Here is a 25,305-nt window from a genome sequence, read left to right as displayed (position 1 = left end):
ATGCAGATGATATCTCCCTAATGCAGAAAGCAAAGAGGCACTGAAGAGCCGCTTGATGAAGGTGAAAGAGGAGAGTGAAAAAGCTGGCTTGACACTCAACATTCAAAAAACTAAGATCACAGCACGTGTTTCCATCACTTAATAGCAAATAGATGGGGAAACAATGGAAGACTTTATTTTCTTGGGCTCCAAAATCGCTGTGAATGGAGACTGAAACCATGAAATTAAAAAGATGCTTGCTCCTTGGAAGAAAAGCTATGACAAACCTAGACAGCATGTTAAAAAGCAGAGACATTACTTAGCCGACAAAGGTCTGTCTAGTCAAAGCTATGGTTTTTCCAGTAGTCATGTATGGATGTGAGAGCTGGACTATAAGGAAAGCTGAGCACCGAAGAACTGATGCTTTTGAACTGTGGTGTTGGAGAAGAGTCTTGAGAGTCCCTTGGACTGCAAGGAGATCCAACCAGTCCATCCTAAAGGAGATCAGTCCTAAATAATCATTGGAAGGACTGATGCTGAAGCTGAAACTCCAATACACCTGATGCAAAGAGTGGACTCTTTGGAAAAGGCCCTGATGCTGGGAAAGATTGAAGGCAGGAGGAAAAGGGGACGACAGAGGATGAGATGGTTGGATGGCATCACTGACTCAATGGACATGAGTTTGAGCAAACTCCAGGAAACAGTGAAGGACAGGAAAGCCTGGCGTGCTGCAGTCCATGTGTTTGCAAAGAGTCGGACACGACTGAGTGACTGAACAACAACATCAGCAATGCAAGATCCTCTTACTGAGCCATTAGGGCCCGAGCCGTCCTGTGTATCACTTCCCATCACCATTCACAAAAAGCCACTCAGAGCCATGACCACTGATACATGGGCTCCATATATTATAAAAGGTTAGTATAAAACTTTTGTTAGATATTTTTATTATTTTTAAGCTTTTTTTTGACATACACCATTTTTAAAGTCACTATTGAATTTATTACAGTATTGTTTCTGTTTCATATTTTGGTTTATTGACCAAGTGGCATGTGAGAGCTTAGCTCCTCGACCAAAGATTGAACCCACACCCCCTCATTGGAAAGAGAAGTCTCAGCCACTGGGCCGCCAGGGAAGTCTCTGTTATTTTCAAAAACCATCAGTCTATGATGGAAACAACTCAGAATGGTGGTTGCCTCTGAAAGCGGAATGGAGCTTGCCTGAGAAGGAGAATGTGGAACTTTCCAGAGTGTTGGTAATGTTCTACATCGGTTGCAGGGTATACAATGCTCAGCGCTCAGAGGACATGCACTTACTGCGTACCTCATAGTTCACATGTGCATTTTGTCTCAGTAGAAAAAAAACCTGTAAGCACAAAACTCTAATGATACACATGTTGAAGTATTTGGGAGGAATAATGGCAGCCACAATTTACTCTGAAATGTATTTTAAAATTAGGCACATTAATGGACGGATAGAAGAATGGATAGATGGACAGTAATAAGTACAGTAAAATATAAATGGTAGAATCTAGGTGGTGGATATATTGTTGTTTAACCACATAATTATTTCTATTTTGCTACATGTTTGAAAATTTTCAATATAGAATGTTGGGGATGTGGGGAGGAACCAATACCCAGGACCAAGGACCTCAAAATGGACCTACAGTTAAAATACTGATTATTTTTAACATTGAAGCCATAATTCTCATTGGGCTGGATGAAGAAAACATAATTATAACAATGAATAATGTTGGCTTTCTTCTGTCTTGGCCGCTGGCTGGTCTAGTGGACTGTAAGGACTTGGACAAATCCAGGTCAAAGATGGAGGTCCGCTGTCCAAGTGTAGGCTCGAGGTCCAGGTCTAGGCTCAGGACTCAGTCGCTGCGTCCCTCATCTTCACTCTCACCCCAGTCCTCGTCCTCAAGCTCCATGTCACGCTCACTGTCAGGTCCAGCTTCACTCTCCCCCTCAGGCTGGCCCTCACTCCTGCGTTGCGTTCACTCCTACTCCACACCTCAGTCCCACCTCCTCTCGCCCAGACTCATCAGCTTCTATTCATTCACCCTGACACCCTCAGTCTCACTCTCAAGGTTACAATTGCCATCACCCGCACTCCAACCTTCTCCTGACCCTTACTTTCATTTTCACCATCATGTCGAAAAAAGTAGACATGTGTAGATCCAAGATCCATGTCCAACATCTCTGTTAAGATCCGAGGTGCAGACACATCATCCACGACCAAGGTCAGGTCTCGGTCCATAACGGAGGTCTGGATCCATGATACAGTCCCAAGGCATAGTTTAGGACTGAGATTGCAGGATGTTTCCAGTTTTAATTAAAAGGAGAGAGGCTCCCCACCCTCCCTCATCTAATAACTGTGGGCTACAAAGATGTTCTTAGATTCTGGTATTTCAGTTATTTTCGTGTTTTTTTTTTTAATTAAAATAATGCTGTAGTAAACATTTGTGTATGTCTCTGGGTATACACATATGGAAGCTTTCCTATAATATGGAGCCAGAAGTAGGGTTGCCACATCACAGGTATGAGTTGTCAACTTCACTAGGCAAAACCACTCCCTGCACTTCAGAAAAGCATTTTTCTTCTCCATTTTATTCCTCACGGTTTTCATTTTGCATTTCCTTCCTTGGGGTATTTTCTGGGCTCCCAGACCCAGAAAAGGAAGCTGCCTTGGCTTCCATTTAACAGAACTCTGGCAGAAGGGTTCTAGAGAGACCAGAGTTTGCTTAACAAAGTTACAATAGGTCTCTGGCCCTGCCTAACTTAGGGCGTTGGTAGCAGCAGAAATTTGAGGGCTAGTGCTTCAGGGGGATGGAGCAGGCTTCTCTCATATTGAACCAGTTGAGTTACCAATAATTTCAGTTGCTCTTTATACTGGTTACTGCCAAGATATACTGTGCCCAGCTCATTGTGGTTCTTTGAGGTCTAGAAGCTTTGGGACTTCCCAAGTTTGAGGTATCGGAACCTTTACCAGGCTGGGTTCCTCAGACCCAAAGCTCCAGCCTGCTCATCCAAGGTCTGACCAGCTCCTCCCTCCCCAGGGTTCTGCCAGGGAGCCTGCAATCAGTCTGAACGTCGAGGGGTGCTCACCAGTGTTTTCTTCCTTTCTTGTCTCGGAGACTATTTTTCCTGAGACCAACAGATACACACACAAACACATACACAAACACCCCTCCATGAGTTTAGATTCCCAGAGAAGGCACAAAGAGAAGCTATCTCCCGGTGTGGACCCCCGTGCTGGACCCGGTGCAGAGGGAGGGCCTGCCTGCAGGGGCAGCACACGGGATGGGCTGGGAGCCCACAAGCCCTTTCTCAGGTTCCAAGACAGTGAATGGAAGTCCTAAAAACAATCCAAGACTCAACTTCCCAGCAACCTCAGCACCCAAGGGCTAACTAGATGAAACTGTGTTCATTTCTCCCTCCAGGACAATAATGTGACATTTTCTGCACCCAAGAGGTTGAAGGGCCATCCTCATTATACTGTATAAGTTTAAAGTTTGTTCACAACAACTCTGCGAGGTGGGCAACGTAGTTCCCATTTTTTGGGTGAGGAAAGCCAGGTATAGTGAGGTCAAATAACCTGCCTGAGGGGCAGTCGTGACTTGAACAAGAGCAGTCCCAACCCCCTCACACCGAAGCCCATATTCTAACTTACTACCCAAACTTCTTGGGCGTAAGCACTGGACAAATCTGGGGAAATGCTTACCTGGCTTCCTGAACATCCATGCCTTCCTAGACTGCCCACCACCACCCCCATGGTGGCCTGGGGCAAACAGTGCCAATGGGCTTAGCATCCCGCCTGGGACATATCTTTTATGTAACCGAATGCTTGGAGTTGCTCACTCTGACGAGTGCCGCAGCCTTGTCTGCCTTTCTGTGCCTGATTTTTGTACACATCCCCTCACACGGTGCCTGTGTGAAACCTGCTCACCAGTGCCCGTTCCTTTGGGGAAGCCAGGCTCATTGCCCTGGAAGCATACCCCAGGATATGTGACCACGTGAGTTTTCCCTTATGATAAAACATGAAGCAGGAGCCGTTCGGTGTTTTTTTAAATCCAGGTCTCTATTTTTCCTGTGTAAATATGAATGTAGGCAAAATTAATAGTTAAGGCTTTTAAAATACGTGCATTTTGGTAACACGTTGCTAGTTACATTGTGCTGATGATAAGAGCTTGGATCACATCTTTCTTTAATAGTTCTTTGAAATTTCTTCTAAAAAGTTAAAATGGTCAAATGATCCATAGTAGAAACCAGAACAGACCCATGTAAATCCAAAATGCATACTTGAAAAGGCAGCACCTTTTGTATGAACTACATTAGGGCCCAGTTATGTAGCATATGGATTATAATTTAGACCACAGAGATGTCAAGGTTTCCAAAGGGCATGGGGCATCTTGTCTGAGAAGAAAAGAGCATAGGAAGAAAGAAGAAGAGGAGGAAGAGAAGAGAAGGAAGGAAGGAAGAAAGGGAGATGAGATTGGAGAGGGGAGCCAGAAAGCCTGCATATACGGCTTCTCTGCATCAGGAGAGTTGGGTAATTTACAATGTGTATGAAGCAGAGAATGGACCATTAAGGTAATAATTCAGTCATAGAACCCAAATCTATATAGATACCTTCTAAAATCTTAATGTAATATTATATACTGATTAAACAAAAAGAGCCAGGTCGACACTCTGCACGTTTTTGTCTAACAGCTTTGCCTCAAGATGTAATTCCAAGGGAGAGTGAGGCTTCCTGTTCCAGGGTGCAGGGAAAGACATGGCCTAACGGTCTCGTCTCTTGAAAGTCCTAGTGGTCAGCTTGTTTACCTTAGGACCCCATTCCGACCTCCAACCTGGGAAACTTCCCCTCAACACGACTCTCCCCTCCAGGCCAGAACAGGCTGCCTCAGGGCTCCGACTCAGGGACTGGGACAGAGCCTGTCTTTGAAGCCTGTTGGGGAGTTAGGAGATGTCCCTTTCCCTAATGGAGATGCTTTTTGCCAGGAAACAGATTCTGGTTTCACAGGAGTTGATGGCAGGGCACCTGGATTTGCTTCTCAGACTTGAAATGGCCTCAGCTGGGGTGACCTGGCTTCATTCTTTGTGCCTGTCACGGCATCAAAGAGCACACGAGGAGATACCCAAGTCAGAAATATGCCCAAGCTGTTTCATGTATCCAATTCGAGTTACCGCTGGTACTCTCAGCTTCTGTTATCATTCCCTCATCAGGAGGTGGTGGAGTGAGGGGCAGGAGGGATGGGTAAGTAAATAACCTCCCATTTACAAAAAAATGAAGTTCAGGAGTCTAAATATTCCCCACGGATTAAAAAAAAAAACTTCTGTGCTCACATTTTTATACTCTTGGCCTAGAAACATCTCACACTTAACAAAACCCTGCCTCACGAAGCGTTTCTTGTGGAGCTCACAGCAACCTGTCACTTAACTGGGACAGACATAAAGACTCCCGTTATCTAGATGAGGGAAACCAAGGCTCTCTCCCAAGGCCACGCAGCGCACAGAGGGTGGGGAAAGCTAGAATTCGGTCCCGGCCGAGCCCCGTGCGGCGCAGCGTCGCACTGACCGCCGCCCCGGGGAGGCAGGAGAGGGCACCTGTGTCTTCAGGGCTGACTGGCCTCAGTTTGCGGAGCATCGCCATCAGGCGGGAGGCCCATCTTCACCTGGCTTTCCAACTGGCTGAGCCGCTGCTTCACCTTCATCTGGGTGGCGTTGTACTCAGCCAGGAGCCGCGCAAACCTAGTCTGCAGGGAGTCCAGGGAGGTCTCGAGGTGCTCCACCTTCTCCTCGATGTCCTTGGGGTCTGCCCCGGCCTTGGCCAGCTCCTCGTCGATCAGGTTGTCCTTCATGAGGATCTGCCGCCCTTTCTCCTCCAGCGCCTTCTTGGCCTCGGGGTACTCGGTGAGCGCCTCCATCAGGTCGTCCTTGGAGAGGCAGAACAGGTCCGAGTAGCCGATGCTCCTGATGTTGGCCGTGCGGCGGTTCCCGGACTTGCTCCCCTTGATGTTCAAGATGCTGATCTCCCCGAAATAACTCCCGTCGCCGAGGACCACGAACTGGGTGATGCCGTCCTCGGCCACCACGGCCAGCTTGCCCTCCTTGATAATGTACATCTCCCTCCCGATGTCCCCCTTCTTGCAGATGTAGTCCCCGGGGCTGAACACTGCCGGCCGCAGCTTCAGCACCAGCTCCACCAGCAGCCCCGCCTCGCAGTCCTGGAAGATTCGGACCTTCCTCAGGGTGTCCAGGTGCACGTTGATGGCAATCTCGGCCTTCAGCTTGTCGGGGAGGCTCTTGAGCACCTCCTTCTCATCCACTGTCTTCTTGTTGGCCCACAGGTAGTCGAACCAGCGGATCACCCGTGTCTCCAAGTCCTTGGTCACCTTGCGGAACTGCATGTACTGCTTGATGGAATCGATCTTGGCCTGGAACTCGGCGCGTGAAGCGTTCATGTTTGAGATCATGGAGCCCACGTTGCCCACGATGGTGGCAAAAATCAGGACGCCCACCAGGAAGTCGATGACCACAAAGAGATATTCCTCGTCTTTTACGGGGGGCGGGGTCTCCCCAATGGTGGTCAGGGTCAAGGTGGACCAGTAGAGACTGTAAATGTACTTTCTGGAGAGGCGCCCATACTCTGGGTTGGAGATGTTTGGGTAGACCCAGGAGTCGGTCCCGAAACCAATGAACTTGGAAATGGCAAAGTAGATGCAGGCGTTCCAGTGGATGATGATGAGGATGTACAAGACCAAGTTCCCAATCCTGAACATGTTGGGGTAGTTGGTCCTTGTCTCCGTGCGGTCAAAGAATTCGAAGAGCCGGGCCAACTTCAGGAGGCGGTTGAACCTCAGTTCTGGGTAGTTCATGCCCAGCTTAAAATAAGCCAGGTCTGTGGGGGCCAGGGACAACACGTCCAGCTTGAAGTGCAAGGTCTGTGTGTAGTGCTTCCACAGCCGGCTGGCGTCCATGACCATCAGGCCTTGCTCCAGGAAGCCTGAGGAAGGAGACAGACCACGCGGGCATCAGAGAGGCTGCGTGCTTATGGTCACGGCCCACAGAAAGATATTTTACCTTGTGACTACACAAGATGTGGTGTTATATATACATAACAGAAACCATTTCCAAAAACCATACTCACTATTATTACAGGAAACGTGCTCTGGTATTTCCTATCAGATCATCTAATCTATTTTATTCAGTTAAAAATACATATCAGTTAGGTAAATTTGAATGTGGATTGGGTATTTGATAGTAGTGAAGAAAGATTATTAAATTTTAAGAGATAAATGGAAGTTATATTTTAAAGAATGGGTCCTGGTTAAAGCTACATGCTAACATGGTTACTGTCTGAGATTCACTTTAAAAAAACCTCCATCCAAGAACAGGGTGTGGGAGGATAAATGAACCAAAATTAGCAAAGTGTTGATAACAGTTGGAGCTGGATGAGGGTACAGGGGGATTCATAATAGTGCTCTCTCAGTTTTGTATATGTTTGAAAATATCAACAATAACAACTTTAAAAACATTGGTCATGGCCTAGCAAATTGGCTTTACCAGTTACTAATGGGGCATGATCTTGCCCGTGGGAACTCCCTGGTGGTCCAGTGGTTAAGACTTCACCTTCCAATGAAGGCGATGTGGGTTCCATCCCTGGTCAGGGAGTTAGGATCCCAGGCCGGTCACTCAGCGCTTCTGGGCCCTGGTTTCTAAAGCAGTAAGATGGAGATAATCCAGCCCGCGCTTCTTGTCTCCTGCAGCAGTTCTCACAAGAAAACAAGACGTGCTTGGAATGCTTTGTGTATTATAAAGCTGCCCAAGGTTGTGTGGTGATCTGGTGGTGTTTGTATCCACAACCACGGCACAGTTTTTAGTTTAAAAACCTTGGAAGTGACAGGCAGGGCCTCTGGCAGCTTATGTGATGTCTTTGTGCAAATCAGAAAGAGGATCCTCAAGGATGCACAGCTTGGAGACTGAGGCATGGGTGGGGCTTTAGGCCTGGCTCACAGCTAGAGGTGGTTTTGTTACTGACTGGGGGTCTTTGGACTCTTTAATCAGCAGAAACTGGTGAGAGACCAGACCAGGAATTCAGGCAAGGCTTTACTGGGGCTCGGGCAGCAGCAGCACTAGGCAGTGAGACAAGTCACGGGCGTCCTTGCTCGCTCCCAGAGGCGGGGCTGGTTTCTTAAGTGGGGTGGGGGTGGGGGTGGGGGTGGACCTGTGGGTTGGGCTGGAGGTGTGGCTCAGGTGGTCTGCATATGGGGATAGTTATTTTTCGTTTCCTATGCTGCTGCTGCTGCTGCTAAGTCGCTTCAGTCGTGTCCGACTCTGTGCGACCCCATAGACAGCAGCCCACTAGGCTCCTCTGTCCCTGGGATTCTCCAGGCAAGAACACTGGAGTGGGTTGCCATTTCCTTCTCCAATGCATGAAAGTGAAAAGTGAAAGTGAAATCACTCAGTCATGCCCAACTCTTAGCGACCCCATGGACTGCAGCCTACCAGGCTTCTCTGTCCATGGGATTTTCCAGGCAAGAGTACTGGAGTGGGGTGCCACTGCCTTCTCCGTTCGTTCCCTATAGATCCTTTGTATGCTGTTGCTGCACAAGCACTCTGGCAGAGGATCGCAGCTCACAGGCTGTCTTAATCTGAAGGAAATCACACCCTCCTAGGCCCTATTTCAGATTTTAGTTCTCTGTATATTTCACCTACTCTGAAAGCCATGGGTAACATACCCTGGCTCTTCTGACTGTCCACGAAGAGGAACCCCAAGGGCGACTGTTCTGGATCTCCCTGAACCTGCCCACAGGCCCCAGGCCCCACCCCCACACCCCCACTGCTGCATGCTGTGGGATCTAGGACATGGGGCCCGGGCCCAACTCACCTGTCCGGGCTCGGACCAGCATATCCATGCCATAGAGGATGTCTGCTGAGTAGTCCAGGACCAGCCAAAGCATCAGGTGCTCGGACTGGAGCTCATCGAAACAGGCCCTAAAAAATTGCAAGAAGGGCCATGTGGGGGAGGGCCCAGGGTGGGCAGCAGCGCTGTGCTACAAACTGGGGCTCAGTTCATCCCCCCAACAGCCCGGCCTGCAGGGCTGTACCCCAGCACCTCACCCCGGCCTCGATGAGGGGCCCGGGCGCTCAGAAGCTTTTCTGCCTCGAGGTCACAGAGCTCCTAAGAAGAGCTGAGACTGACCCCAAAGAGTGGGCCCTGTTGCCTCCTGACAGTAAGTGATATGATGGCCCCTTCCCCACACTGGAGATGGGGCAGTTTTTCCAGGCCTCAGTGGTAGAGTCAGATGAAGGGGCTGAGAACCTGCCCTTTCTGGGGCCAAAGAAACAACAAAGATACAACAACTTCTAGAGATTAACAATGGAACAAGTCACATCTCCCCCCACAAAATAGTAGCTCACCACGCATCCCAAATGGCTCAGAAAGCCCAAAGGCCCCCTCTGGTGTCTGCCCTCTGGTGGGTGAGGTTGGTCCAGACTGGGATTGACATATACACACTGCTATATATAAAATAACTAATAAGACAACTAATGAAGACTTATAGTATAGCTCAGGCAACTCTCTGTATGACTTACACAGGAAAACAAACTAAAAATCAGTAGATATACGTATATATGTAACAGACTCACTTTGCTGAACCCCTGAAACTAACACAACATTGTAAACATAGTATATGCCAATAAGAATTAATAGAAAACAAACAAGAAAGCCCAAAGCCCACAGCCAGCGGAGAACACCACCTGTTACCTACAGCCCCGTCCTGCAGGTCAGCTCAGGAGTGGCCCACCCCTCCCACTTCCCCTCAGGAGAGCAATAACTCACTCTTGCATCTTCCTCCTGTGACTCAATTAGGAAGGCTCCAGGGTGCCAGGCCCTTTGCTTTGATCTCAAACACAGGTCCCCACCGGTGCTCCCTCTTTAAGCCTTTCCTTATGGACAGAGCCCTGGAGTGCGGCATGGCAGCCCACTCCAGTATTCTTGCAGGGAGAATTCCATGGACAGAGGAGCCTGGTGGGCTACAGTCCATGGGGTCACAAAGAGTCAGATACTACTGAGCGACTGTGGACAGAGAGCCTGAGGCACACACAGCCGGAGGGCAGCCACCGGGCGCTCAGAGCTCTGTCCCTAGCTGCCCCTCCCGGCTACCTGCACACGAGCAGACACCAGTTGTAGAAGACAGGCACGGCGATGACGGTCAGCCAGTGGTAGTACATGTTGCTGGAAGGGTCCATCACAACGCTGTCCTTCTTCTTCCTGGGAACGCCCACACAAACAGCACAGTGTGTTGGAAGTCTGCAGCTCTGGAGGGGTTTAGAGACCTGGTCTAGCTTACAGACCCCAGGGCAGCTGTGGGCTGCAGCGGAAGAGATGACTTCCCAGATAGGGTGCTATCTATCTCAGCAGGGGTCATGTGGGTGTCCCTGTAGAGGGCCTTCTCTGCCACCCCCAGGAAGCCACGGTAACTCTAAAACCATGGTGATGACATTCCCACGTGCCCTGTGGTATCATCCACGCACTCCAGAGTGCCAGGGAGGAAAGTGGAGCACCGTGATGTTGGAACCACCTCAGGGAAGCTTTGGGAAAATGCAAGTTCCCAGGCCCACCCAGACCCCTCCCGGGCTGGGGTCTGGAAATGTGCATTTGACCCTTGCCCCAGGTGGTTCTGAGGCAGCTCCTCTCTGGACTGACCTTGGGATCCCGGGGGTCCCCTTTAGGAAGGTGCTCTGTCCACTTCACTAACTGCATTTGTGCAGATGTTCTAAAGCCTCACTTCCGAGCACTGGGGTCCTGCCTCCCACTGAAAACCACCAACCTGGGAATCACTGCAGTTATGTCAGCCAAGACTGAGTGGAAGAAATAGCTTAGGGTGCTTTCTACTTTCATTTTCAGGATTTTTGGAGGGTTAGAATTTATAGGTGGTACTGGAGATCTTTTCTTTGGGTCCACCTGTCTCCTCCCCCATGCCAACTCCCCACCATGCCCACTAGGCCTGCAGAGCTGCTCCTGTGCCCCAGAGGACACCCTGGGTTGCCTTTCTGGTTGCACCTCAACTTAGCAAATGCAAGATCAGTTTCTCACTGACAGGGCTTTGGACATTCCCAACCAGCAACACTCATCATCACTGGGTTTGAATTAGTTTGTGAACATAGTATTTTCTAGTGACCGGGAGAGGGGCTCCACATACCCCAGCTGTGAAGATGACACGGTGGGCAAACAGAATGCCCCAGAAGAGGGCACCAGAGCAGGCTCCCAGGGAAGCCCCCAGCTGCCCACCCAGGGCTGCAGACCACCCTGCCTACCTACAAGCCCCACTCTGAGGTCCCCAACTTTCCCTGCAGAATGAAACCCTCACATGGTCTCAGCAGGCCTGATCCCTGCCTGAGACCAAGTCCTTTTCCATAGCCCTAAGCAGCCCCCTCTCTAGGGCTGACCCTGAGGCCCCACGGAGTCAGCCTCTCTCTCCTCCCTGGGGAGGGACCGGGCGTGCTGTGACCCCAGAACTTCCCCTCTTTGGGGGCAGTTTCTCTTCGTACTTACTCCTCTTTCTTGGGGTTCTCCTTTTTCTCTTCCTTTTTCTCTTTCTCCTCCTTTTTCGCCTTGTCACTGGATGACACAGGGTGACACTTAGCAATTTTCATATACCATGGGGAGAGGGCAGGCCGCAGTGACCGAAGGAGAGGGCGTGGTGCAGGAAACTCATCTTTCCAGCATGTTGGGGTGAAGCGAGCTTACTGATTTCAATAATAGTAATGTCAGGAAGCTGATGCACAGAGAGGTCAGGTAACTTGCCCAAGGTCACAAAGCTCTTAGGTAGCTGAGTTGGGATACAAATGCTCTTAACTAGTATATATATTAAATGTATTGCATGTATGTGGTGCTAGCAGTAAAGAACCTGCCTGCCAATGCAGGATTTATAAGAGATGTGGGTTTGATCCCTGGTTTGGGAAGATCCCCTGGAGAGGGAAAAGGCAATCCACGCCAGTATTCTTGCCTGGAGAATCGGGGAGCCAGTCCATGGGGTCACAAAGAGTCAGACATGAGTGAAGCGACTTAGCATGTATGTATGTATGTATGTATCTATTTATCTACCCATCTATATTCTCAATACATAGACCTAGAGAAAACTTGGAGGTATATTTGCTGATATGTGAAGAGGGGCTTCTCTGATACTGGGGTTCAATTATTAACATAGAGTATACTTTTGTGGGCGTGTGCCATTCATGGGTGCTTTTCTGTGTCCCAAGTTTTTGACAATGAGCATATTAATAAATTGAGTAGAAACAAAAAGTTATAATTGGTAAATGAGAAGAGCCAGGACAGTCAGTCACGCCATCCTCTGTTCTGAATCTACTGGTCTTTCAGCAGCTTAAGTCTTAATGCCAAAACACCAGCAGAGGGCGCTGCCCACAAGCTTATTGGGCACACTGAGCCCTGCTGGGAGTTTAATTACACCAGGCTCTGCCACCCTTGTTCAGGATTTGTGGCCTGGGTTACAAGCTTTGGCCTTTCCTCTGGCTACCAACCTACTGAGGCCTAGGGAAGACCCCGTGCCATCCAGCTGTGTCCCGGAATGCAACCAGCACTGACCCAGGGGACCTGCACAGAGCTACGAATCGATGGTGGCTTTGACTGAGAACAATTTGATCAGGAGAAAGAAAATTTCAGAACCCATGGACTAAGCGAAATGCCATAAATGTGGTGGAAGAGTGGGGGAAGGTGTCCATAAGAATTACTTCTGTATCTTTGTGCCCAGGTGGCCCCATTTGGGAACAGTTCCCTGTTTTGTCCTTTGGTCCTTGGACCCATGGTATGAGCCCATCTGAAAAGATTTATTAGAGCCTGATGCAGCCAACTGCATCCACCCCCATCCTTGCCCACATACTAGCCCCAGGTCGGAGAAGCCTGGAGACCCACCCACAGGACCTCCGCCCAGTCCAGTATCCTGAGCCTTTACTCAACTGCAGGACTTTCAAGGGTGTTTGATGTCAGGTTTGCCTTGACATCAAGCATTTCGAAACAGCTATCATTTTGCATATTAAATCATTTTGTTTTTCTGACATTTGGGTCTCTGGATTTGATGTCCCAATTTATGTAAACAAAATGCAACTGAGGGGGAGGAATGCATTAGGAGTTTGAGATCAGGTCAACTCTTTGTGACCCCATAGACTGCAGCCCACCAGGCTCCTCTGTCCATGGAATTCTCCAGGCAAGAATGCTGAAACGGGTTGCCATTCCCTTCTCCAGGGGGATCTTCCCGATCCAGGGGCTGAACCTGGATTTCTTGCATTGTAGGCATTATTACTGTCTGAGCCACCTGGGAAGCCCTTCTTGTTTTCACTTCAAGGGAGAAATGGATTAAGAGTTTGGGATTAGCAGATGTAAACTATTATATATAGCATGGATAAAGAACAACTGCATAGAATAGGAATCTATAATCAATCTCCTGTGATAAACCACAAAGGAAAGGAGTCTGAAATAGAATATATAAATATATAAGACTGAATCCCTCTGCTGTATACCAGAAATTAACACAACATTGTAAACTTATTTCAATTAAAAAATAAATTTAAAAGACAACAAAAACAAAACAAAAAACCCAATGCAACTAATGTTCAAGGAGGAAAACAGAAACAAAAATTCTATCAGAACAAAGGGAAATAATCAGAAAAAGCCTTGGCATAGTTCTCTGTCAACTGGAAGTCAAGAAATTGGCATTGCTTGCTGATATTGTCCTCCTAGGCTCCAACTGAGACCACCCCCCTTCCCTACTTATCCCCATGGTGTTCCATAAAGGAAGGCTGGAGAATGGGGCACACATGTGCATGTGTTCACACATGTAAATGGCCCCACCACATACACCCTCCCTGTTTGGGCTTTTGGATGGCATTGCCAGAATCACACATCAAACTTCTCTGCCAGCTCAGCATCAGGTGGTAGGAAACAATTGCAGTGGGCCAGGGTTTCAAGAGGTTGTTCTCTGGAAATATTTAAATTTCCTTTTTCCACTGATTACATCCTGATCACATCCTCCAAAGAGGCCCAAATTAGCCTTAAGACAAGAGCGTTCCCCTGGCACACAGGAGCCTGAGGACATAGAATGAAAAGTACATTCTTATCATGAAGGAGAAGATCCACTGCTCAGTAAAGGGACTCCAGCTTTGCACCTTCAGATACATAGCAACAGAGGGTGCTGGCACTGAAAATGTTTACCCATCCAACTCCTTCGCTTTATAAATAAGAACAGTGCAAGACACAGAAAAGAGGACCTGCCCAAGGAAGTCTCACCGAATAGGTCCCTCCCCACGTTTGTCCATGGGGATGGGTTTCCAATGCCAGGAGCAGGGTTCTAGCAGGGTCTGGGGGGTGTGGCAGAAGCAGCAGGACTAAGGAGGGAGACACAGCTGGCGTGTCTACAGGAGGAGGGCGGCGGTGGGGAGTGGGAGGGGGCAGAGGTACTCACTCCTTCTCCGAGTTGTTGCAGGTGTTGGTGTTGTTTCTGGCCAGGGGCCAGGCACTGCGGGAAGGCAAAGAGAATCTGAACTCGGTCCACTTGCTGGGGACCCCTTGCCCTCCGGCAGTTATTCTGGGACTCCCATCCCCTGTCTCCTGGGCCTTTCCACGCAGTTTTAACACAGGGAATTGTTATCGTTGGGGACAAACTTCTTTTGTGTGTGTGACCAGTTTGTGCTGGTGAATGCCTCAGAGTAGAGGAGAGGATGGACACTTGGGTAACGTGAGGATTCTGAATAAATGCGGAGTGCCTCTTTGAATCCCATCCAGCACCCTGGCCTCAATTCCTCTTGCGTTTTAGCACATGCCAGGCAGTGCACCAGACTCTACGGAGGGCACGTGGGCCACCGAGCATGGTGCCCGCCCTCGGGTGCTTCTGGGGGAACAGGCTGAGTGCCTTGGGCCAAGGGTACAGAGTTAGCAGCAGCAGCAGCACTTTTAGAGGGTGGGCAGGGACGAGGTTCTCACAGGGCCCCTCCCTCAGACACCCCATCACAGGGGTCGCTTCCGATTCTTAGGGCAAAAAATAGACCGAGGGCAGAGCTGCCCCAGGGTTCAGCCCATCCTCCCCACCCCTGTCCCCAGCATTCACCTTAAAACTTCAGGGCCTACTACCCAGATCTACGTGAGAATCTTGTAGAAGGCGGGGATTGGTTTTGCTCCCAGCGATGTTCATTTAAAGCTGGACTGGGCAGTTCTTGATGGTGTTCTTTAGGAAAAGGCGTGATCCTTGTGAGCTCAAGTGCCAGTTCACGTGTGTGACAGCTGGTTTAAGAAAGCCAGCCTGGCCTCACAGGGCTGGAGGGCGGCTTGCCTGTCTGTGGTCACTGCAGACCAGTCACAGGACAGGAGGTCTGGGGGCCAAAGCCAGTGCCTGGGACACTCCAGACTGACTCTCAAAGCACCTCTCCTCTGATGTCGAACATCCAGCCAAATACTTTTTTTGGTACTTCTGCCCATGCCTCCCTCCCTCCATTCAGAATGTGGCTCTAATTGCTTTTTGGGGATTAATTTATCATCTGAAAATGCCCCGAGAAATCAAAGCTGAGCTATTACAAAGGAAAGTTTAGGTGTCTGGGGTGCAGTGGCATGTGTTTGCCACACCCCTGTGCCCATAATCTCATTGGGCCCAACCCGTAGGAGATCTAAGACCCATTTCTGCATACATTTTGCTTTGCTAATAGGACTTGGCCTTGGAAATTCAAGGTCTTCTTCCACCAGGAAGCCTCCCTGACTACTCTGCTCCCATCCTGCACCATTGCATTCACCTGCCCACTCTGAACCTTCCAGTGAGTTAACCAGGCATTGGTGGCAAGTTGGGGCCTGGCCCTGATGGGGTCCTAGCTCAACCCTCCACTTATCTGGTCACACAGGGAAATGGACAGAGTCTAGTGTTCGTCTCCATGAATCTCAAGTTGCAGAGAAGACAGTTTGATCAGTTAAGCCAAGGAAGTCTTTGCTTGCCCAAAAGGAACTGAACCAGTTTGTTGACTTGCTAACAAACCTCCTTCCCTCCCTACCCCTTCTCTGCTCCCTGCACCCTACCTCCCTGCCACACACCACCTTTGCCCTACCCGGCTTCTCCAAGTTCCCTTCTTCCTTGGCCTCCATCCCTCCTCTCTGGCTCAGCAGTGAACAGCATGTGTGCCTTGTGGTCCTAGAGCTCCCTCACAGGGATGCTCAGCTCTGGGAACCTGCACATGTCCCAGCGCTCAGGCCCTCCACAGCACCCTTCTCACAGCCCAGCAGACCAAGGGTTTGTTGTCCAAACTCGTGTGAAACAGTAGCCCGGAAATGCTGCTCCACTGGACCTCTGCCTCTCAGCCAGCAATTCTCATGCCTTCCTCAGCAGGGAAGACTCGTGCAGACCTCCTAATGTCACTAGCAAGACATTTCTTTGAACTGTCATATTTTATCTTAAGCATGCTTGTGTATCTCGCACATTTCACAATGTACTGCATAACCTGTAATAAAAATATACCCCACCCCACCCCCCAATCTGGAAATAAAGCTGAAGCTCCGAGAAGATCCATTCTGTTTTCCCCAAAGCTTCAGAGCCTTCAGTCCCCAGGGGCTTTCTCTGCCTGTTTGAGGTGCCACATCTGAGCCTTTCTGTTCCTTTGACTCAAAAACAGCATTTTCTCTATCAAATTACATAGGGACTGTCGGTTCTGCAACAACCATGCTTCTTTTCACCTTTCTTTTTATGTCTTTTAAATCCTGACATGACCTAGAGAATTCAGCTTAGAGATCTTGTTCAAGCCCCTCTTTCCCTTAAAGTGGGTTCTGAGCAAGTGTCCTCTCATTTGTGAGGCTGAGAGGAGGTCTGCTCCCCCCGCAGGCTTACCTCTCCTACTGCTACAGGGTCCTAAAGAGACCTTCTGCTGTTAATCGACACCTGATTCAATCCGTGGTGGCTCAGTGGTCTCCCACTGACCAGAAGCTGGGTGCTTCTCAAGAGCACTAGAGAGGAGGGAGAGGGGAGGCAGCAGCTCTGTGTGGGGTGGGGGAGCAGGGGATATCAGTCTAGCCCCTGCAAACTTCTCTTCATGCCTGCACCCCACAGCACCAGCCACAAGCTCCCCTCTGGGTAGGGGGCCAGGCAAGGTGCTCAGAGCCCTTGTTCTGCAGACCCTTCTCCTAATGAAAAGCAAACACTCTCCCCATCCCCCCCAGGCCCACCTATCGTCCCCTCATTGTTCTCAACCTAACCTGGGGTTGGAAGGTTCCCCTTGAAAGTTCTAACCAACCTTCAGATCTTTTCCCCAGAAGAATGCACCTATACCCATCCATAAAATTGTGGGTACTATGTAGGTACTCCCCGAGGCTCGTGGTACAAAAGCCTCAGTTTTCTAGCAAGAGAGGTCACAGTGCAGTGTAGGATGAGGGTCCTTTGATGGAGAGATTGGTGAGGCCAACGTCCTGCAGGTGCGATTCTGAAGGCACCAGCAGCAGGGGGTGCTAGGGGGCTCTGCGGAGGACAGGGTCAGAGCTCAGTTGAGGCTGGGGCCTCAGGTTAAAGGGCTTCATCTCCTGCAGGGCTTCTTGAAGTCTGATGGAGATGCTTAGAGCATGCAGTCTAACCCCAGAACAGACCCTTTCTTCAGGGAATACCTGGGCACCGACGTTCCAGGCCACATGCTGGGTTAATCCACACTGGCCCACAGGAGCAGCAAGCACTTCCAGCCCCATGTGGTACAGGTGGCCCCCTCTCCCTTACCTTCTCCCTCTGTCTGGTGGCTCCTGGCTGCCCACATTGAACTGGACATGGCTTTCTCGGCTAGACACCTCTTGGAGCTCGGCTCCGCGGAAACGCTCCAGGAAAGAGTCGGGCCTCTGGTCCTCCTGGTGTAAGTGCCTGGCGCTCCAGGCACGGAGCGAGATGATGAGGCGTGACAACCTGGAAGGATACAGGTGGGCAGCCAGGGCGCAGTGGAAGGAGGCGGAAGCCCCCTCCCAGAGGGTGGGGCAGGGGCAGTGATGCCGACCCCACCCCTGCCCCCCAGTCCCCAGAACTGCTTCTTCCTCCCTCCTCTGCCACCTGGGATGGAGCTTCCTCCATAAGGGATACTATTTTCATTGTGGCTTTGTCACTTTAATGCCTGGACTCCATCAAAGGCATGATCCTTCCACTGGGGCCTTAGCAAGTTTCTCTGCTCATTTTTCCTTTTGCCCCATGTAAAGCTCTTTGTTATGACTGGTAAGCAGAGGACCAGTAAAAAAAAAAAAAATACAATTTCCAAATAGGGATAAAATTCAGAGCCAGTTTAATGGAGCAAGCACCCAGATACAACCTAGGTTATTTCTCCAACCCTTGTCCTATGAATTGCTGTCCATAAAAACTTTTGTTTTGTCTCCAGGCCTGTGGAGAAGTCCCTCTGCAATGTGCACTGACCTCTGTCTTGGAGCAGATCCGGTCCAGGCCTCAGGCACCTGAACCCAGGCAGCCCGCATGCCTAGAGTGCATCTAAGCTCCAGCTTTCCCTGTAAAACCTTCCCTCAGCCCCATCTGGTACAGGTGGCCCCGTCTCCCTTACCTTCTCCCTCTGTCTGGTGGCTCCTGGCTGCCCACATTGAACTGGACATGGCTTTCTCGGCTGGACACCTCTGAACTGCCTCTCCTGCCCCTTTATTCTCCAAATCTGCAACCCCACCCTCATCACCATTTCTTCCTAAGACTTATCTTCTTTCTGCCTCTGTCTCCTTATTCCCAAGCTGAGGGCAGAAACCAGTCACTTACCTGGTGGGACCCTGGCTGGTGAAGGAGCTTTGCCTGGATTCAGCCAGTCCTCTAGTCTCCATGGCAATGCCTTCCTGCAGTTCTGACGATGTCTCCTCGCATGGCAAGTGGGTCCTAGGAAATCAAATATGCAGCAAGCAAAATTGATTTCCAGCTCATCCAACTCTTGGACATGTTGAGGACCGAGATGGCCAGATGCTCTGCTTAAAGAGGAACGCCACTGTCAGAGATCCTCACCCCAGAGCTCCACCCTTCAGTTCATGCTCCAGCAGATCCTGGCTTTTAGGATAATGTGGCCTTTACTTTATGGCAAGGAGGCCACTGCCCATAGCCTAGGCGAAAGGGGCCAGCCAGCAGTAAGTGGTCCTTATTAGAGCACCGAGGGCAGGGAGTTGGGGTGGGGAAGGTACTGTGCCTGCCTCTAGAGCCAGAGCAGTTGTTTCCACATGAGGATTCCAGAACAAGGATTTTGGTTCACACACATCTCTGCATGCTGAAACCCTTTCTTCTAAAGCCAGATCAAGTGCCGCCTCCTTCAGGAGGTCTTCCCTTGCCCTCTGTCCCAGTGTGTATGTGCTGCAGGAAACCACTGATTAAAAGGAGGGTCCTGAAATATTGTAATGAATTGGCTTCATATTTGTATAGTGCTTTCAAATGAAAGTCCACTTCTGCTGTGCCCTTTTGCCAAGGTAGGGGCGGAGGACCTTCCCTTGAGCAATTCAGGGCAAAAAGTCTGAGCATTAGCAGAGCCTGGTGTTTGTTGAATTTCCTGGAATAAGAGCTCTCTGCTGGGGCCTGTTTTCCTTTCTTTCCCTTTAAAACTTCCTGGGGCTGAAGTCTGATCAGCCTGATTAAAAGCCATCCAGGCACTGGCCTCTAAGGATTTGCACTTCATCCTTTGAGTCTTGAAGAGCCCAAGCAAGACAAATTAATTCGATCACATGACCTATTCCAACCTAATCAGCCTTCTTAACAAGGTGGCAACATGGTTGAAGAAGTAAGCAGGAATTACTGTCAGGGTAAACGCTCTGTGTCTCCCTAGTGAGTGATCAGAAGTCAGAATTCCACAACCCAGCCGCCAAGCTGCTGCCTCTTCCTTTCTGCAACAGCCCTGCTGTTTCCAGCACAGGGTGGGCGGGGTGGTGGTGGTGGGTGGGGTGGAGGCTCACTACCACACCTTGGCTCCTCCAGGCAGTCCCTGCTCAGCCCTGACGGCCAGCAGGTTCTTCTCTCCCTCAGCTTCCCCATATCAAGGATACTTTTTTTTAAACTGAAAACACACAGAGTGACACATAAAGTACCTGCCATTTATTGACTGCTTACTGTACGTCAGCCACTTACATTTTATCACTTAAATCATATAACAATGTTATAAGAGACGAAACAGGTTCAGGGAGATTAAGTAACTTTCCCAAGGTCACGTAGCCAACTGGAAAAACTGAGATTTGAATGCCATGCCATCCCATTTCAAAGCCTGCTGTCACCCACTCATGAATCTGCCTTCTGTATTTTCTAATTAAAGCAAAAGTTGAATAGGACATGGCTGAGGCAGATGGTGACTGAAGCTATGAAATTAAAAGACGCTTGCTAAGCTTGCTAAGGAATAGCTATGACCAAACTAGACAGCATATTAAAAAGCAGAGACATTACTTTGCCAACAAAGGTCCATCTAGTCAAAGCCAGGGTTTTTCCAGTAGTCATGTATGGATGTGAGAGCTGGGCTATAAAGAATGCTGAGCACCGAAGAATTGATACTTTTGAAGTGTGGTGTTGGAGAAGACTCTTGAGTGTCCCTTAGACTTCAAGGAGATCAAACCAGTCCATCCTAAAGGAAATTAGTCCTGAATATTCATTGGAAGGACTGATGCTGAAGCTGAAACTTCAATACTTTCTTGATTTGATGTGAAGAACTGACTCACTGGAAAAGACCCTGATGCTGGGAAAGACTGAAGGCAGGAGAAGGAGATGACAGAGGATAAGATGGTTGGATGGCATTACCGACTTGATGGACATCAGTTTGAGCAAGCTCCAGGAGTTGGCAATTGACAGGAAGCTTGGCGTGCTGCAGTCCATGGGCTCACAAAGTCGGACATGACTGAGGGACTAAACTGAACTGAGGACTGAGTTCTGTAGCATGCCACTAGAAACATGACTCTGATTCCCCTAGCTGCACTATGTGGGCATGTTTTTTTTTATTGCCAAAGCACCTAATTAAATTCTCTCTCTAATCTCATAAGAGACCACTCACACCTCAACCTTATACATATAAGAGACCCTATCAGGACTTCCCCTGATAAGACAGGGGATAAGAATCCAACTGCCAATACAGGGGACATGGGTTCAGACCATGGTCCAGAAAGATTCCACACGCTGCAGAGCAACTAAGCCCATGCACCACAACTGCTGAGGCTGCGTGCTGCAACTAGTTAAGCCCGTGCACCTAGAGCCCATGCTTTGCAACAAGAGAACCAACTGCAATGAGAAGCCTGGGCACCGCAACAAAGAGTAGCCCCCACTTGCTGCAACTAGAGAAAGCCTGCACGCCAAAACGAAGACCCAGTGCAACCAAAAATAACATTAATTAATTTAAAGAGAGAGACCCTATCAGAGGCCCTGCTACAAGTAGGAAGCTACAATTCCCTTGCCCTTCTAATATTGTGTACCACAAAGCTGGGAATGCATGTTCCAAGGCACCGGGTCAGTTACAGGAGGAGGAGGCAGGGGGACAAGTGAATCCGTCTCTCCAATCCCTGGTTCCGAGCAGCTGGCATGCCTGGGGGTGGGGAGCTGGAGGTGGGGGCAGCAACTGGCAGCTGGGCTGGAGCTCTGCATGGCCTGTGTGCCCGGAAGATCTGGAGGTGGTCCCCAGGACGAAGCTATTCTGTCCCCACCAGCTCCTCAGGGAGCTCCAGGCACCAGGCAGTCAGCCCAGCATTTCTGCCTAGTCTGGTTTCTGCTAATTGTGTGGGAGCACCTCCTGAGAGCAGATTTACTTGCATCCGCAGCAGAAGACTCCATGTGCATGACATCAGGGTCTGTGGGTGAGTGAGAGGGGCTGAACTCACCCCAGATTTCAAAGCAGGCCTGCAGCTGGCAGCAGTGAGAGCCACTGCATGTGGCCTGGACCTACGGCATCCACTGGAAGGGGAGGCAGCAAAGTGGGGGACCCGGAGGCCTGGGTTTGAGTCCCTACCCCAACGCCTATTAGCTAGGTGTACTGCAGGCTTGTCACTTACCCTCCCTGACTTTAATTTTCCTGGTCTTCGAAAAGGAAACAAAGGAAAAATTGATTTCATAATGACTTGTTCAAACACCCAAGTCCCAAAAGGCACATTTAGTTGTGAGGAACAGGAAGGGTCTTATATGATGTAAGTCCAAGGGACCCAAGGGGCTTTTTTTTCTGGATGCATCTCCTTAATTGTTTCTTGATGCCCAAAGTTCTACCCTGATGTCTTTCTTCTAGCTCCAGAATCTCTACCCTTTTTAAACGCCTGGGAGATAGCTAAATAATAGCAAATCCAATGAGTTACTCCTCAGAGAAACTGATTTCACAAGGTAGACAGAAGGGGAGATGGGGTGGGAGGAGAGGAAACAAATGTCTGAGGTGACATTTTGAGTCCCCAAGGACACACAGGTACTGCTGAAAGGGAGGACCTTCTGCCAATCACTGCAAGATCAGAGATCCAAAACCTCAAAGGGAAATACAGAGGGTGGAGACTGGGGGCCAGGCCCCGTCCTGCTAGCTGGCTGAGGAGCTAGCTGAGGACTTGACAGGCCGCAGGCTCTATAGAACGAGCAGATCAGGCCAGGACAACCTGACATTGCTTCCCACTCACAGACTCCTTCTCAGTGGTGATGCTGCCTCTACAGGAAGAAGCCCTGGGAAGCTGGTAATTAGCAAGAGCAAGGACAACTGGTGAAACACAAGAAACTGTTTTGAAAGACAAGGTCATTTTCAACGCGTAAAGTTCATCTTCTGTGTTCATTTATACAGAGGAATTCATGTCCATGAGGTGAGGCTTTTTTGTCACTGGAGGAAGCAGAGTTTCTCATCAGAATGGAAACCGGTAACTAACTTTGTGCTCTGTGGATCTGGTGTCTTCCTCTAGTGACTCTGGGGACATGCGAGTGAACAGAAGTGACCTTTTAGAACAAGGGTGGAGAGTGTGACACATTATTTTTCTTCTCCTCCCAAGCCCCGAGGAACTAGAGTGACGGGCAGGTGCTGCCCCAGCCGCATGTGACCAGGGAACCGAGGTCACTGCATTTTTGCCTTCGGTCCTGGGGAAGCAGGTTGCAAATGGTTTTCTTTTGTGATAATTGTTTTGGGCTCTGCTCAGGAAGCAGCACGAAGAAGTCTCCTCTTCTTTAGGACATGACCCTCTATGCCCAACAGCTCATCTAAAATAGCTACACCAGGAGATTGCTCTGGGGGTTGAGGTGTCCTTGGTGCTAGCTGCAATTCTCTGCAGCAGGTTCTGAAGTCTTTATTGCATTATCTGCAAAAATATGCCAGGGAGCGCTTAAATAATTGAGTCAATGAAACAGATCTAAATAGAAAGAGCAAAATGCAGGATATTTTTATTTCTGGTCTTTTCAAGGTGTAAATTTAATTTTTTTGTGTTGTTGTTCAAAGGAAACATTTTGACCCTTCCTTATGACTCTTCACAAGCAAAATGATCTCAGTGATTTAAAAGAGAAATGGAAACCGGTCTCTAATTTGGTGAAAGAGCTGGGAAGAGAGATGTCTCAGGGGACAGGAAGATGACATCTTCCCTCTTTGGGGGGCCCTCAGCAAAGGGCCAACCAACACACAGGTTCCCAGCACAGCTGTGTGGTATCACTGAGGATAAAGAGTGATTCATATTTAAGGACACCCGTTTGTAATTATTTCTCCAAAAGCTTTCTAAAAGGATTGGAATTTCAAGGCAAAGATCTGATTTGTTCAGATTCCATTTCCTCCCTCAAAATAGCGATTGGAAACTTTAAAAATTTTATGTGACTGTGTCAAAATCCTTTGCTCAAATAAATCTTACAGGGAAAATTGGTCTGTCCATAGGCAGATATTAGGCTGCTCTGAGAAGCAGGGGAGGGGCCTGGATGCAACTTTCTGGCCCAAGGCTGTACCATCCCCAGCGTGAACTCCTACTCTGAATCCTCAGTGATGCTAAGGAACCATTCTGGAAACTTTTGTTAACCCACTCCTGCCTCTGTGAGCTAATGCTTCTCATGAAGGAAGCTTTTTTCCTGTCTCTCCTTTTGAGATCTCTCTAGTGTTTCCATGGGATTCTGTACTAATCTGTCAACAACGTGCTGTTGGGCATGGCCCCCAGTGGGGCTCAGTGAGACTTGGCTGGTGGTCAGGCTGAGACAACCTGATGTGGACACAGGCAGGAAACAGCCCATCCAGGTGTCAGGGCAGCTGGGGCTATCGGAGGTCAGAGGGGCCAGAAAAGGCTTCAGCCTGGGACACAGAGAAGGCCCACGGAGGTGAGCATCTCCAAGACCAGCAGGGAGCGGTGATAAGGGCTTACTGCATGGCAGGGGCTGTGCCATGAGCTTTGCCTTGTTTTAACCTCACTGCTGCTCTCTGAGGTCAGAACTAGCATATTTTGCAGATGAGGAAACTAAGGCTTGGAGCTGTTGATCAGCTTTTCAGAGCCAGTTTTCAAACCTGGCAGAGTGGCCTCAAGCTTGTGCTGTTGGTCACCATGCTGGCCTGGGGATGCAGAGCAGGGGAGGGAGGGCATGGCATCACCCGGGGGAGATGGCAGAGAGGACTGTCCAAGGGCAGCATTTCAGAGCCCCTGCTGTGTGGTGGACCCATTCTCTGAGTGTGCATGGGCTCAACCTGAGCTCACAGAGAAGCTCTGGGAAACCAGAGGCTCTTGAACAGCCTTCAGACCAGATGGGACTTGCTGGCCACCTGCTGAGGCAGAGCCAGGATGCGCCGGGCAGAGCTGGCCCGTGTGGTGGTGGTGTGGGTCTAGCAGGCATTCTGGGCAGGAGCCCCAGCCCACCTGCTGGGCCTGCCTTCTCTTGACTCTCCCACTGGGAGAAGCCAGACAGACCCCAGGGAGCTTGGATCCCAGAGATGCTCTGGCTATGTCCTGCCTGAAGCAAAAGGGAGCAATGGGGAGAAGTTCCATGTTGCTTCACATGCTCCTGATCCTGACAGCCTCTGTCCTTCTCCCTGGGGCCCAAGATCCTAGGAGCCTCATGTCTCCAGGGAGCCTGACTTTCTTGTTGTGTGCCATGCTTGGACCTATTTTTTTTTTTTTTTAGTTGCAGCACGTGGGATCTGGTTCCCTGACCAGGGATGGAACTCAGGCTCCCTGCATTGAGAACTCGGAGTCTCGGCCACTGGACCACCAGGGAAGTCCCCCTTGGGCCTTTTTTCCATTTTATTGCAACCCTCTTTGAAGCCCCTCTTCAGCCCCTTCTTCAGGGGTTTTATCAGCTCTGATGTGGGAAAGAAACTATTAATATATACCAAAGTTTGAATAGCAGATAACTGTCCTAACAGTGTTCTTTTCCCTTTTAAATAAGGG

The 25,305-nt window shown here is 49.6% G+C and overlaps 1 protein-coding gene across 6 annotated transcripts in view; it reads right to left on the bottom strand.

The window, feature by feature from the left end:
• Positions 1-4,038: 4,038 nt before the first annotated feature.
• CNGA3 (cyclic nucleotide gated channel subunit alpha 3) overlaps positions 4,039-25,305 on the bottom strand; it is a 37,565-nt gene continuing 16,298 nt past the window's right edge. For 5 of the 6 annotated variants that reach the window (XM_061431606.1, XM_061431602.1, XM_061431604.1 and 2 more), the window contains 7 exons: positions 18,755-18,868; positions 17,735-17,914; positions 14,465-14,518; positions 11,542-11,607; positions 10,150-10,257; positions 8,872-8,978; positions 4,039-6,987 (listed from right to left, as the gene is read on the bottom strand). In XM_061431606.1, coding sequence (XP_061287590.1) covers positions 5,597-6,987; positions 8,872-8,978; positions 10,150-10,257; positions 11,542-11,607; positions 14,465-14,518; positions 17,735-17,914; positions 18,755-18,868 — 2,020 coding nt within the window. In that variant the 3' untranslated portion in view covers positions 4,039-5,596. The remainder of the gene's footprint in view (positions 6,988-8,871; positions 8,979-10,149; positions 10,258-11,541; positions 11,608-14,464; positions 14,519-17,734; positions 17,915-18,754; positions 18,869-25,305) is intronic. The other variant, XM_061431607.1, reaches the window with a different exon arrangement.

This window comes from Bos javanicus, chromosome 11, assembly GCF_032452875.1.
Source record: "Bos javanicus breed banteng chromosome 11, ARS-OSU_banteng_1.0, whole genome shotgun sequence".
NCBI classification, from domain to species: Eukaryota; Metazoa; Chordata; class Mammalia; order Artiodactyla; family Bovidae; genus Bos; species Bos javanicus.
This window is presented reverse-complemented; position numbering and strand designations above follow the sequence as displayed.